Source organism: Hippopotamus amphibius, chromosome 9 (genome assembly GCF_030028045.1).
Source record: "Hippopotamus amphibius kiboko isolate mHipAmp2 chromosome 9, mHipAmp2.hap2, whole genome shotgun sequence".
Classification (NCBI taxonomy): Eukaryota; Metazoa; Chordata; class Mammalia; order Artiodactyla; family Hippopotamidae; genus Hippopotamus; species Hippopotamus amphibius.
The window spans coordinates 7,148,549-7,163,251 of NC_080194.1; the positions used below are offsets into that span (position 1 = coordinate 7,148,549).

Genomic DNA, 14,703 nt, shown 5'->3' on the forward strand with positions numbered 1-14,703 from the left:
CAAATTTTTCAGCCTGGGCATAAATCCTCAGGAAATGTCCTGTACCTCAATTGTTAAATGTTGATCCCATAAGACTTATTTCAGTAGTTGACTCTTATTGCCTGCCTTAGAGAAGTACAAGAGGAAATGTGATTACATGGTTCGATAAATACATGTAATCTGCCAACTACCTGAGTTGTCTCCAATAACTAAAGAAAACTATGAAAGAAAAAATACAACATGTAGACTGCCTGTATTGTATCACTGAACTGATAGTGATGTGAATGTGTTCTTTTTGGCCATTCACCTCTTGCTTTCTTAACCTTTTTACTACAGATAGTAGTAATGATATGCTCTGTTTATTCTGAGATTAAAAATCAAAGAGCCTAGAACACTTCCTGGACACCAACCTCCTGATTCTCATGTTAAATAAGAATAAAGAAGCTACATAGTATTAACTTCACTTTAGATGAAATACTGTGACACAAAATGTTGAAAGGTCTCTATTCAAAGCTATACAGGCCATGGAAAAGTACAATAAAATATCAAGTTTGTGTGTAAATATTTTCATTTCAGTTATTCCTATGCAAACTAAATTATTTTAAAATATATGTGAAAATATTTCAACTTGAGTAGTCTGTATATAAATCTAGTTAGTATCTACATTACATACCTATTAACATATGTAAAGATCATGAAATTATATATATGTATATATGTGTATATTGATCCCATTGCTTAAAAAAAAAGAATCTCAAATACATTCACAATTAGAAATTGGAAGTATAAATTAAAAATAAAATCTAACTTTCTAAAGGATGTAAAGATTTCATAAACCAAATATAAAAGTGATCAAGTTTATTGTTTGTTTAATCTTTAATTTTTACAATGGTCCCAGAGTCAATATAGAGTGCAGTGAAATCAGTTTTCTGAATTGCATTTGACTTTTTCTGTCTGACTTACTTCACTCCATGTGATGATCCTAGGTCCATCCGTGTTGCTGCAAATGGCATTATTTCGTTCTTTTTTGGAGGGGGGCTGAGTAATGTGAAAGACAAGTATCATATGTTATCACTTATATGTGGAATCTAAAAAAAAAAAGGTACAAAGAAACATATCTACAAAACAGACATAGAGTTATAGATGTAGAAAACAAACTTGTGGTTACCAGGAGGTAAGGGGGGTGGATAAATTGGAAGATGGTGATTGACATATACACACTAATATACATATAAGATAACCAATAAGGACCTACTGGATAGCACAGGGAACTCTACTCAATACTCTGTAATGGCCTATATGGGAAGAGAATCTGAAAAGGATTGGATATATGTACATGTATAACAGATTCACTTTGCTGTACACCTGAAACTAACACAACGCTATACATCAACTATACTCCAATAAAAATTTTAAAATAAATAAATAGCATCTGAGATATTTTTCATTGGTGCTTAACAGATTAAATATCTAGGTGATATACTGACCAAAGAACAGTTATATAAGACTCATCTCTAACACTTAGCCAGTGCATGACTAATTTATAGGAAATGTTTATTAAGTGAATCTCCGACCAACAGACTGACAGATGGACTAACTGACTAAATCAATAACTATGAAAACATATCCATGCACTGAACTAAGAGCCAAGAATACTGTTGAAGCTCTATGGCTTTTGATGACTATTATCTTCTTAATGATGACAGATAAAATAGACACCTTTCCTGGTCATTCATTTTCTACAATAGAACACTAAGGCTCAATGAATTTGAAATAAATCTGAAACACTGACACTTCCCATTTGGTTCTTTCTATTTAAACATAACAATGAGGCCTTCCTGTGTGAACAAGGAAACTTACATAACCCCACGGAGCATGTACCTCACACAGGTAGTCTGTGTTGAAAGTCCTGTGGTGGGAGTCGGTGACTTCCTGCTGGGATCCCTGGGGAAGTCAACAGAAGGCTTATGATATGTCTTCCTCTGCCATTGCTAGAGACGCCCCGCACCAGTAAGCCTGAACCTCAACCCTCCAGCACAGACCTTCTTCAGTAGCCACTTTCAGCACTGAAGATTTCCCACCAGCTGTCCCAAACCTAGGAGCCTTTCCTTGTCCTATTCTTTACGTCCAATCCACAAGAAAATCCTAGTGAGGTTTCATTCCCAAAAATGTCTCAAAGTCCATTCACATTTCTCACATCCATTACTATCACTCGGTCTGAGCCTTTATCACTCTTGCCTGGACTTCTGGAGTATTCCTCAACTTTCCTCCCTGCACCTAATCTTACTGTTGCAATCTATTTTCTACACATTGGTTAATATCATCTTTAAAAAATGTAAATCAGATCAGAGGTACTCTCCTCTTATATCTTACATGATTCCTATTACACTGAAAATTCAATCCAAAAATATTATCAGGAGCTAAAATTTCCTGCATTTTTGATTCTTGTCTACCGCTCCATGTCAATTTCTAACAGTATCTTTCTTATCACACTCAGGATGCAACAGTTTTCTGTTTGCTCCTTGGGCATGTTAAGTGCCCCAAATTGATCTAAGATGCTTTGGTCCTGCACAACATGTAGACACTAGATTCTTTTTGGTAGATAGTAACAGGCAAAGAAGCCTAGGCTGAATGAGGATTATCTATATTCTCAATACTAGGTAAGAGCAAAGCAAAGTTGCTGATATGATTTTGTCAAAAGCACAAATGTTTTTTAGACACACATGCTTGCGTTAGTGAGTAATCAAAAAATAGTTCTGAAAATGCAAAAGCATTCCATCTTTTGTTCTTTTAGCTGCTCTGAATGCCACCTTTCAGCAGACAGCATTCCAGAGGGAGAATCTGTATATCCTTTTTGTTGGATCAGCCAGTGAAATATTCTTCTAACTCATGGCTGGGCAGGCATCAGGCCTCAGGTATCTTCCCTAAGATAGGATATAAGCTTCATGTCTCACTTGATTCTTAAACTGTGTTAATGTAAAAGTGAGAAGTGTCCCCAAAATATGTAAGTCAATCTACATATCATGAATACCTTTAATTTCACCAATAAAGGCCTATTTCTATTATTTTAATGCCAACTATCAAGACATTTATTTGCCAATAAATACAATACCAGTTTACTAGTTTCTAATAATTATGAATATTAGCTGATCATGTGGTGTTGACCAAGAGATTGGAAAAAAAAAAAGGTTTTGGTAGCTATTTTGGGAATGGTGTTGGAACAACTAGACAGCCACATGCAAAAAAAAAAAAAAAAAAATCTAGACACAGACCTTATACCCTTCACAAATAAACTCAAAATGTACCATAGGCCTAAATGTAAAATGCAAAACTGTAAAACTCCTAGAAGATAACATACAAGAAATCACAGATGACATCAGATATGACAATGACTTTTTAGTCAAACCACCAAAAGTATGGTTCATGAAGGAAATAACTTATAAGTTGAACCTTGTTAAAATTAAAAATGTCTGCTCTGTGAAAGACATTGTCAAGAGATTGAGAGGAATGGGAGAAAATTTTGCAAAAAACACATCTGATAATCCACTGTTATCTGAAATATACAAAGAACTTGTAAAACTCAGTAATAAGAAAACAAACAACCCCATTAAAAAAAAATAGGGCAAAGACCTGAACAGACATCTCACCAAGGAAAATATACAGATAACAAAGACACATGTGAATAGATGCTCCTTATCCTATGTCATTAGGGCAATACAAATTAAAACAACAACAACATGCCACTACACACCTATCAGAATGGCCAAAACTGAAGACACTGACAATTCCATAATCCTAATGAAGATGTAGAGCAGCAGGAACTCTTAGGCATTGCTGGTGGGAATACAGCCAAACCCATAAAATATACAATACCACAAACTGTAAACTTTGGTTGATAACAAAGTGTCAGTGTAGAATCATTAACTGTAACAAATGTATCAATGTGGCCTGGGATGTCCAAAACGTGGGAGGTGTTGCATGTGTGGGGATAGGAGATATATGGGAACTCTGTACTTTTAGTTCAATTTTGCTGTGAACTTGAAACTTCTCTATAAGTTTATGAAAATAGACAAAAATACAACAGACCATCTGTATCTGTATCATTTTAAGAATTGTGTCTAACTTCAGCATGGCATGTGAGATCTCTCATGAACTTGTCCCTGCCTAACCGTGCATGTTAATTTCTCACACCCACACTTTGTATACATGTCTGTATGTACACACACACAAACACACACATAAAAACACATCCTTTCCCCACCTCTCACTCTAATCATTCAGAACTTATTTTTCATTGAAGCAAGGTCTCAGGCTTTTTTATAGGCCATGCCCTTGAGTGGTGAGAGTCTATGTGCTTCTTTGATTGTCTAATTCTTACTTGTCTTTCAAGCCTTATTTCTTCAGAAGGCTGTTCTTAATTCTCCTCCAATCTAATTCAGGTGCCTTGAATTGCACCCAGAAATGTACCTTCTTTTATCATAGAAGATGTCATATTATTCTAGAATTGTTTATCTGTATCTCTATCTCTCTATCTCTATCTCTATCTCTATCTCTATCTATCTCTATCTATATATACGACTGTATCCTTCATAAGATGGGTTAAATAGTAGAATAGAATAGAATAGAAAAGAATAGAATAGAATAGAAAAGAAGAATGTGTTGTTTTAGCACAGTTCTATGTTCATAGTTGGTGCTCTAGAAAAATTTGTTAGATAAATGAATAGAGACCAGAGGGTGTGGAGAAGGCACTGATCTTAGAGCATTCCCAGGCTTGACAACCATGTATGGCAATCTGCCCTTCAGGGAAAGTGTGTGTAGTTGCTGGAAGCATTTTATGTCTTTAGCGGAGAGGGCCAACTTCACTCCCTGGTGATGTCAATATGGCAGCTTTCACCAGCCTGAAAGTCCACTGGCACTGAAAACACATGAAGTCTGGAAGCTGTTGATGAGACTGAGAAGGTGAGTCAATAGACCCTGTTCCAAGTTGGCAAGAAGGAACATAGTCCTAAACAACTAAAGCTCCATAATTCACATTGAGCTTCTCATTAATTTAAATGTTAATGTAAATTTAAAACATGTTGTATTGATTTGGAACTATTTTTGTATGAATATTGCATAACTGAGTTTTCTAGCAGCAGAATCCAAATGGACATCTCTTCACACCAACCTATGATTAAGACAAAAAAATTAGGCTTTCTCTTTTTCTCTCTCTTGTTTTGCTGTGTAAGATTATTTGTTTTAGTTACAAGGTCTAGCTAGGAGAACCTCTGGCTTTGAGTGTGACTGATTTGGACAGTCCTCAATGAAAAGATCAAATTTTGAATGTATTCAGTCTATCGCACATGTGATTTGAAATATATATGGAGATCAGAGTCTTTTCCACTTCACTGATGAGAAACCTAAAGTCTCTGTGAGCATGCTGGTGATTTCAGTCTATTTTGTTAGTTCTTCATCCAGAATCTCCCTTTACTAGGATTTATATTTCTTTATTTAAAAGGAAAACACATTTTTCAAAGGATGCCTTAAGACATCACATAAGAGAAATAATGCTGCAGATGATAACGTTGATGAAGATGATATCTAGAAATTTTTGTACATGCTTCCTTACTCTGTGCCACAACCTGATGCAAAGTCTTTTAAAACAATTCTTCACTTAATCCCCAAAGCAGCACAGAGAGGGGGCTCCTCTCATTACCCTATTTTACAGACTAGAAAACTGTCCCATAAAGAGACTAAGTCACTTTCCTTAAGTTCCACAAACAGAAAGGGATGCTGCTGGCCCTAGGACTCAGGTTGGTCTGACCTCAAGGTCTTTCTCGTAAGCACTGCGCTCTCTGGGTCTTAAATCACACAGTGTGGTTGCTACATGCAGACCTAAAGTAGTGACTTTCTCTTTGAAGAGATCCATATAAACATGTACTGAAGGATTTGGCATTACGATTGAGAAGCTGGGTGGATGGATGAAATCCAGAAGCCTGGTTCCTAGTTGCTGAACACCTTGTATCTTATTTCCTTTACCTCCACATTATGCAGTTTGAACTAGTTGATTAGTGAGGCCTCTTACAGCCCCACATTCTGAGTCTGTGTCATGATATGATTCACTTTGTTCTGATCAACAAACCCTCTGCCTGGTTCTTCTCTTCACAACCAGCCACTCCAGTGCTTCTTCGCATCCAATGCCTCTGCCCCTGTAGGCAGCCCCGCCTAGCTCACTTCTCTGTACTCACATGTGTACAAAGTAAGCATCCTATGCTTATACATGTCTTTGAAACATGCTAAATACCAAGCAGAAAACTCAGGCTAGAAGATGGAAAAAGCAGCATTTTGTTCCTCTGAACATAGAAATAAAATACAAAAACCATAGTCCTGGAGAGAAATCAGACAAGAGAGCCTTCATATATCATAAGATACATATCGACCAATACATCTAGAGGCTCACATAATAAAGGACTGAGAGAACCTATTGAGACTGAATATTTACTGGCCTAGGAGGAGCCAACAAGCTCTGTAGGGCCAGGGTATGTAGCATAGAAAGGACCATAGGCTCTGGGATCACACAAACCTGCTAACTCCACCACTTATTATCTCTTTTTTGGCAATTGACTCATGCCTCAGTTTCTTTACCTATGAAATGAGAATCATAATTCAAAGTTTTTACAGGGTAGTTATAAGGCTTAATCTGTAAAATAATGTAGAGAGTTTATTCCAATACCAGATATATAATACAGGCTGAAATTAATCTCCGTTACTTTCATAACAACAACAAAAAATGTTCATAGGTTAGTTTTAAGATTATCTTCGAAAATAGTGACTTAGTTATCACTCAATTCTCAATTTTAGGATATGTTATTGTTTTTGCAGGACAATGATGCATGAGATAAAAATTAGGTATGAATACTACACCCAGAAAATTTTTTCCTGGAAGATGTCTGGGAGTGGGGAGGGAAGTCATGATATAATGTCAAATTCTGTAAGCTATCTTACATGTAGCCTCTAGCTCCCCAGTTTTTACAGAATTCCAACATCTTCCCCTCAACATTAGCACAGCAAGAAGACAGACAGCTGGCCCCAAAGGACTATGAATCCTGTGAATTAAAAATCCAATTTTAATAAACTCCATGAGATACACCGTTAATTTATTCAATAGAAAAACCTGAAATTAATTGATTACAGTCAACCTAGTATCACTTACTTGCAAGTAACTAATTGCCCAGCAGAAATGGAAGACAGTAACTGAATACGTAGAATAAATTTACAAAAATTCAGGCTTTATCTAAACATGAGGGTTTTGCTACCATAAATTCCTCCTGACCATTCTACCTACATCATATCACATCCTTAGAAGGAAAATTATCACAGAATTTGAAAGATGGAAGGGGACTTGGAGACAATTCTGTACAAAACTCTTAATTTTACACGTGGAGAGATGAAGACTCAGAGAAGTTTAGATACTTGCCCAAAATTGCCTGGCTAATTATGGTAGGGTTATGAATTGAATCTAGTTCTGATTCTTAGTCCAATGCCTGTATTTACTTATTTTCTTTATTGCTATATCAAACTGAGAAGTCTGTAAATTACAGTGTATATTTTCTAGTTTTTTTAATGTCCATTTGGCTATTAGGGTTAGAATAACTGATAATTATCTCTATTATTTTGAGCTCATGACAGAGGGATGAAGTAAGAGAAGTCTCCCAAGTTTATGTATAGAAATTTATTCATAGATCAAAATCTCCTCCAATGAAGTGCGTATGACATGACACATTTCATTCAAAAAATGCACTGACTATTGACAAAGGAAAGAAAAACTAGCAAATTTAGAGATGGGTAAACTAGAGTAAATATCTATATCTCTATCTTTATATCTGTGTCAAAGTTTATGTCTATGTCTGTCTATTTATCTGTATTAGAAAAATGAATAACTAAATTCCATTGGGGGAGTGTGATAGGCTGGAATATCTAACCTTAAATTTGTTCTTAATTGTACAGTATGATTTAAAAATATGATATTTGTATTGTCTTCCTCCAGGAATAGAAGAAATGTTATCTACAGAAATCCAGAACACTTCTTTAACCTCTTTGGATTTTCTCAGGAATATCAGGACCTGCTGAGAAATTTTGATAAGGTAAGTTTCAAGTACCACTAACCTGTTTTCTTGTGGCTTCCATTCTAGCTTATAAAGTTCAGTACAAAAGTGATGTTCTATAACTTAAAAGAATAGACAAATGGAGAGCCAGATCCCACTTTTTGTAAATTATGCAATTAATATCTGAGAATGTTGTTTCAGTGTGTAAGCTTGCTAACATTTAATCCCAGCATTAGATAGATTTACCCGTCCAGTCCCAGGAAGTGCTGGGCAACTGCAAGCTCCCTTGACAGGGCAGCCTGCCCTATAAAATGTCGTGTGGAGTAACTGGCATGAATGCTTCTTCCTGCAAATATCCCGGTCTAAAGATGAAAGTGAAGAGAGTGGGTTAAATTATGACTGACAAAGTGTTACTCTCCAGTTCACCAATCATGTAAGCAACTCTAATGACCCAGGAAAGGAGACAGTAAGGTGAATAAAGAGAAGCCAGAATAACTAATATAATGGAGTTTGTTTCAGATGGAGAAATAAAATAGAAATAGGAAATAAGTATTCTTCCCTAATACCACTGAAGAATAGGAGAGTCCTGGCAAGAAACGGAAGGACTCTTTAAAGTTTGCATGAGGATTTTGTTAACCTAGCAGCACACTAAGAGAATCCCTCCTGTATGATGGAGACAGCCACGGCCCTGTGATTTCTCCTGCTAGAGAAGCAAGCCGGGTTCTAAGCAGCTTTCTTGCCAACTGCCTGTTAGACATTACGTTCTATTAGCATCACAGTGGGCTTGTTGTCTGTATTGTCCTGGAGCACATGACCATATGGCAGACCGCTGGCATTTGTGGTTTTCACTATTTTTAAAGAGTCCATTGCATGTACTAATGTTTAACTTTTCAGACATACTATGACATTATTCTGTAAAGAGGGTGTGGAGGGAACCATTTATCTAGGTAGTAAGTGAGCTTAGCTGACTTTTCAGTGGACTTGTCTCATGGGAATTGTAACTGTAATTTAATATGTCATCTGTGTCTCTTGGATTTATTTGTTGGTAAAAATAAAACTAAAGAAAGGAAATAAAGTATAAAATATTGAAAGTATAAAAAACAACCATAAGCTTAAAGAAAATTAAAATAACAGACTTGGTATAGGACTATGAACCAAGCCAAGCATCTGTAGAAGGTCTTGGTAGCAGCACCCACTTAATATTTTCAACTGGACGGTGCCTCTAGAGTGAATGAATCCTGTTCCTTTCATATTGATATTTCTTCATCTGAGATTTAAGACCATGCAAGAAGAAGTTTTATTTTGGTCATGCAATATGGTTAGATTTTGATTTGCCCTCCCCTTGGTTATGCTGGGGTAGCAAAAGAAAACATAATGGATTGGAAATTATCTTCTATGATGGAATGGCAGTCATCTGGATTTGCCACTCCACCATGAATTATTATGGAGAATGATTAATCACCAAAAGTGAGATAGGGCTATTATCAGGACGAAGCAGTCTATTTTTAATATTATTTAACATGTAGCACCTTGTAGCATAAAGGGTGTATCACCTATTAACATGGGTAATCTACAAAAAGGTATGTGCTACAGTGACATTTAGAAAGTTGTTAGCAAATGTCTCTTGAGTATATCCTTAAAGAATGTCAAGGGACTACTAGATTGATCAACCTCTTAACGTTGAGACTCAAAAGTTGTATTTCTGCAAGTTATAAGTAAGCTTGAAAGTATGAAATCAACTAATCCCCCAAAATGAAAAATCTTATGCTGAAAGAGAGAGGACCAGTAAGGATATTAAAAAGACTGGAAATTCACTGGGGGAGCCAAACCTAAAACTCTTTCATAAAGCAAAATCCTTAAAGAGGGATAAAGTGGTCCTAGGTCAGTAGGGCTTCCTGCTCCAGGAAGAAATAAATGTAAATCCTAATTTAGAACCCTAATTTAAGATCTCAGGATTCCTCCAGATTAAGTTCAGCCAAAGATGTACTCACTGTTGATATTTAGTAAATGTTAGTTGAAAAAAATGATTGAATGAATAATTAGATAAATTTTAAATATATTAGACAATTTTCCAAAATATACATGTTTAACCATCTGTTTTTAAATGAGTCAGTATCAGTTTTCTCCCCTTTTTCCATATCCACAAAGCCTTCATAACATCATTCTTTTAGCATAGTATTAGGAAACCAAAATGAAAAAAACATAAAACAAAAAACCACAGGTAACTTAAGAGAAAGATATTATACATCCCTGATAGATCTATCCTAAAGAATTTATCTCAGAGTTCAAGGCTATCTGGTTCCTATGCACCAATAAATCACCGTATAATAAAATCCGTTCATAGTGGAACCATTCTAATTTTAATTTTGTCTTGAGATTTATGAAGTTTCTAATCATATTTTGAATCAGTTAGTAAAGTGAATGGATAACAGTTTCTATAGGAATGTTTGGATATTCAGGGAGATTTTCCAAGAACCTTTTGCAAAGACATATGGAAATCTTAGGGAAGATCACTGCATATAAGCATTCCTTTGATTAACTATCACGGCTCTTCCCTATCTATTATGTATACATGCTGGCATGCAGATTTTTGTCCCATTTGGAAATGGTATCCTAATAGGAATTGGCCTCCCCAGTACTTCAGTTTATTTCTGACTTTTCCTTGCTAATAGAAGGACTGAGAATTATTGTTTTCTGAAAGGTGGTTAAATGAACAGAGCAACAGATTGGAACAAGTAAGGTTCCAAATAGCCTTGTCAGGTCTGTGATTCATATGCAAAAAGTAGACATCTACATGGGTAAGTTGCTGTTACCTTGATGATTGACATTTTTATTTAGGAACAAACAGAGTTCCACGTATTCCTGGAAACATATCTATAAATTAGATGCTCCCCGCCCCCCATGTCTAAAATAAGACAGGTAATTTCAAGTGAAACAATATTATTGCCCCAATCTAAAGAGAACTAAAAGGATATTTGCTATTATCACATCCATGGGAATTTTTTGATAAAAAATACATAGCTTTTTCCAGTTTGGGTTGTCTCTGAAATGTGGCAGTATTGGTAGTACCTGAAATAATTATTAGATCTGATTCATAGAGTTCATGGTAATAGAAAAAGCATGCTCACATTCCCATGACTCAGGCCTTGGTTAACAAATCTTTACACCATAAATCTGATGTAGCCCTATTCAGGGAGATCTCAAGCCCTATGGGATGCCTCCTCCTAGATCTTTAAATTAAAAACTGAATTAAAACCCTCAGTAGTGGCAAGAGTGTAGAGAAATAGTGTTTTTATAAACGGCTGTTGAGAGTGTAACTTGGTATAACTTTCTGGAGACTAATATGGCATGTTATCAAAAGTCTTTAAAATGTGCCTGCCTCTGACCTAATATTTTCTTTTCTAAGATTTATCTTAAAGAAATCAGTAAACAAATGAATATATATATATATATATATATATATATGCGCACATGCATAATCCTTGGAGCATTGTGAATAGTTGCAATATATTAAAAACAAGCCGGGAGCTGTGCGGGGTCGCCATGGCAGAGCTGCAGCAGCTCCGGGTGCAGGAGGCGGTGGACTCCATGGTGAAGAGTCTGGAGAGAGAGAACATCCGGAAGATGCAGGGCTGTATGTTCCGGTGTAGCGCCGGCTGTTGTGAGGACAGCCAGGCGTCCATGCAGCAAGTGCACCTGTGCATTGAGCGCTGCCATGCACCTCTGGCTCAAGCCCAGGCCCTGGTGACCAAAGAGTTGGAGAAATTCCAGGACCGCCTGGCCCGATGCACTATGCATTGCAATGATAAAGCCAAAGATTCAATAGATGCAGGGAGTAAAGAGCTTCAGGTAAAGCAGCAGCTGGAGAGTTGCGTGACCAAGTGTGTGGATGACCACATGAACCTCATCCCAACCATGACCAAGAAGATGAAGGAGTCTCTCTCATCCATTGGGAAATAGATGTCTGCTATTGGCCATCGGGACTGAGGGCAGGGATCTGTTTTAAAAGAGGAATGGGGATTTGGATCCTTTAAGGAAAGTTTATGAATAAGGAAATTAAGTATGGCAGCAAGTTTAAGGCCTGTGTTACTTGCCTCTGGACACTCATTCCTTTGTGTTTCAGTTCTAGAAAGTGAAATGGAAAAAAATGGTGCTAAAGTTTGGGTCAGATATAGCACAGGAGAGTTTCTGGGAGTTTGAATTTCATGTGGCAAGTACTTATCCTGGCAATAGGGAGTCTTTCTTGTACTAAACCAGAGCCCTCCAAGGTACCAGATTCTCTTAGTACACAGATACCAACAGGCTGGCGGGTTCACGTAACCTGCTTATGATCTGGTGGAGTGAGGAGAGGTGTTTCTACTTGTTGCCAACCTCCTTAAGGATCACTACAGCATTTTCCAGAAACAAAATTCATGATGTCACTAATTTAGAAGTGGAAAGGGGGTTTCTGAGGTTTTGTTTTGCTTGGTATTGTTTTATATGCAAGGGCATGAGGTTAATTTAAAATGTAGAGTTGGGAGAGGTAGTTTGGATAAAAACTTTGAAAGGGTCCTTGCAGATATTCATTTCTGGCCATCAAGTTGTGGATGTGCATTTCTTAAAATTCTCACACAGGACATCTCTCAGCCTGGAGACCCTGCAAAAATACAAGAAACACTATCATGCCCGTAGGGGAAGCAAACCTTCCCTCTCACTGACAGCCACGATGGGCCTTGAGGCTGTCTATAGCAGAGTCAGCCAAGTGACAAGACAATCTTGCAGTGACACTCACCCTTGAAGGGAAAGGGGATTTTGATTGTGCTATATGCTAGTGTTCAGGAATGAACGTTGAAAGAGGAATTGTTAGCTGCGTAGTTAAGAGAGTTATGAAGTACTGGGTTTGAAAAAATCTAGTTTTCATAAAACAGAAGAGAATGAACGCCTGAACCCAGTATTGCTTACTTTGCCCCCTGAAATAACAGAGCTCTATTGAGACAATCCCTTGGCAACACAAAGGTCAAGGGAGAAAAAGTAAGCAACTCGGGGGCAAGCTGTGACTCCTTTAGAGCAAAAAAGGGACAGCCCTCCATTACCAAAGACCACTTTTGCCAGGGCCTTTGAGACATGTGTTGTTCTTGCCCCAGTTCTGGCACCTTATTGTTTTGATAAGGACCTTGTTGTCTTTTACCCACTTGTTACTTGAAATGATAATATAGCCTGTTTGCTGTTTCAAGACTGTGATGTATTTTCCTAGTGGTTTGGTTTTAAAAATAAATAAGACTTAATCTTAAAAAAAAAAAAAAATCAAGCTAATGCTGAAAACAAAAGATTTCTTACAATATGGCCTATTGACATAATAAACCACTATACAGTCATTAGTAATCCTGCTGCTGTTGCTCTGAGTACGCAGATGTGAGACTATATTCACAATACATTTTTAATTTTAAGAAATCTGATTACAGGAGTTTATGCAAATATGACATCAATAATTATATGTTGCATATATATTGTGTATTTTATATGTATAGAAAAATATCTGAGTAATAGAATTATGGCTTATTCTTTTTATATATTCTTTTTTTAATAGAAATAGACATGTAAGTATACAAATTGAGAGAATGAAATAAATTGCAAACTAAGGGGAAAGTTCTTCAAAGGGTAAGAGAAGACCCTCTACTTCCATGAAAGACATACACACATACCACCTCTTTATAATCCATACGGTTTCCAGCAGGAGGCCTTGGAAGGAGGTGGATCTGTGGATCATATTTTCCTGGAAATGGGGCTGAGGTATGACTCCAATTGTCCTAGTTTATAAATGATGACATCTCTTGACTGTTTCTATAAGTCACAGAATTGAGGGGCTGGGGACACTAGCAACATGGTAAAAAGCCTGGGGGAGGGGAACTTAAAAATAAGCACAAAACCAGCTGGTCATTTACAAATAGGACTAAAGAGCAAGAATGTGAGATATAATTCCCAGGGCTAGGAACTGAAAAAAGACATTGAAGATGATTGAAAAGGGAAGGCAATAATACATGTGCTGCTCAGTAACAGGGCAAAGCCAAGCTTACTTCTGGTATGGTACCTATTTGGTTCTCAGTGAAAGCTGTACATGAGTGGCACTGATGAAAATGACAGATTCACAACCTTGCAAGCCTGTAAAGTACAAAAGAAAGGACACCTGCTCAGAAAGGTGCCAACATGTTGCTTGGGAGTGTTGACTTAAAAAATACACAATGTGAGAATTGCAAGTTGAGTTTTATTTGAGGCAAAATGAGGACTGCAGCCCGGGAGACAGCATCCCAGATATCTCTGAGAAACTCTTCCAAAGAGGTAGGGGAGAAGGTCAGTATATATGTAATCTTGGAAAATGAAGAGTACATGCAATCAAATACATAATTTTTTTTAGGGGGTTTCTGCTAGTCATGAAGAATAGACATCACTGTGAAGGGATTTAGTGCTTTTCTAGATATGAGGAGATGCAGGGATTGACTCACAAAATCAGCTCCTGAAAACATCTAACTATCTATAGGCCTTTTCCACCCATTTTCCAGATTGCCTCATTTCCAATCTCCACCCTGAATTCCCTTCAGGAGATGTGGAAAGTCAGCAGCTGCAGCAGCACATGTGACTTAATCCTTGTAGAGGTAGATGGCAA

The 14,703-nt window shown here is 37.0% G+C and overlaps 1 protein-coding gene across 1 annotated transcript; it reads left to right on the plus strand.

The window, feature by feature from the left end:
* Positions 1-11,606: 11,606 nt before the first annotated feature.
* Positions 11,607-12,110, plus strand: LOC130829226 (protein FAM136A-like). The gene has a single exon (XM_057695507.1). It carries the CDS (start codon positions 11,607-11,609, stop codon positions 12,021-12,023), a length of 417 nt encoding a protein of 138 aa, XP_057551490.1. The 3' UTR covers positions 12,024-12,110.
* Positions 12,111-14,703: the final 2,593 nt, after the last annotated feature.

Coding starts and splice junctions, on each gene's coding strand:
- LOC130829226 (XM_057695507.1), top strand. CDS start 11,607: ATGGCAGAGCTGCAGCAGCTCCGGGTGCAGGAGGCGGTGGACTCCATG.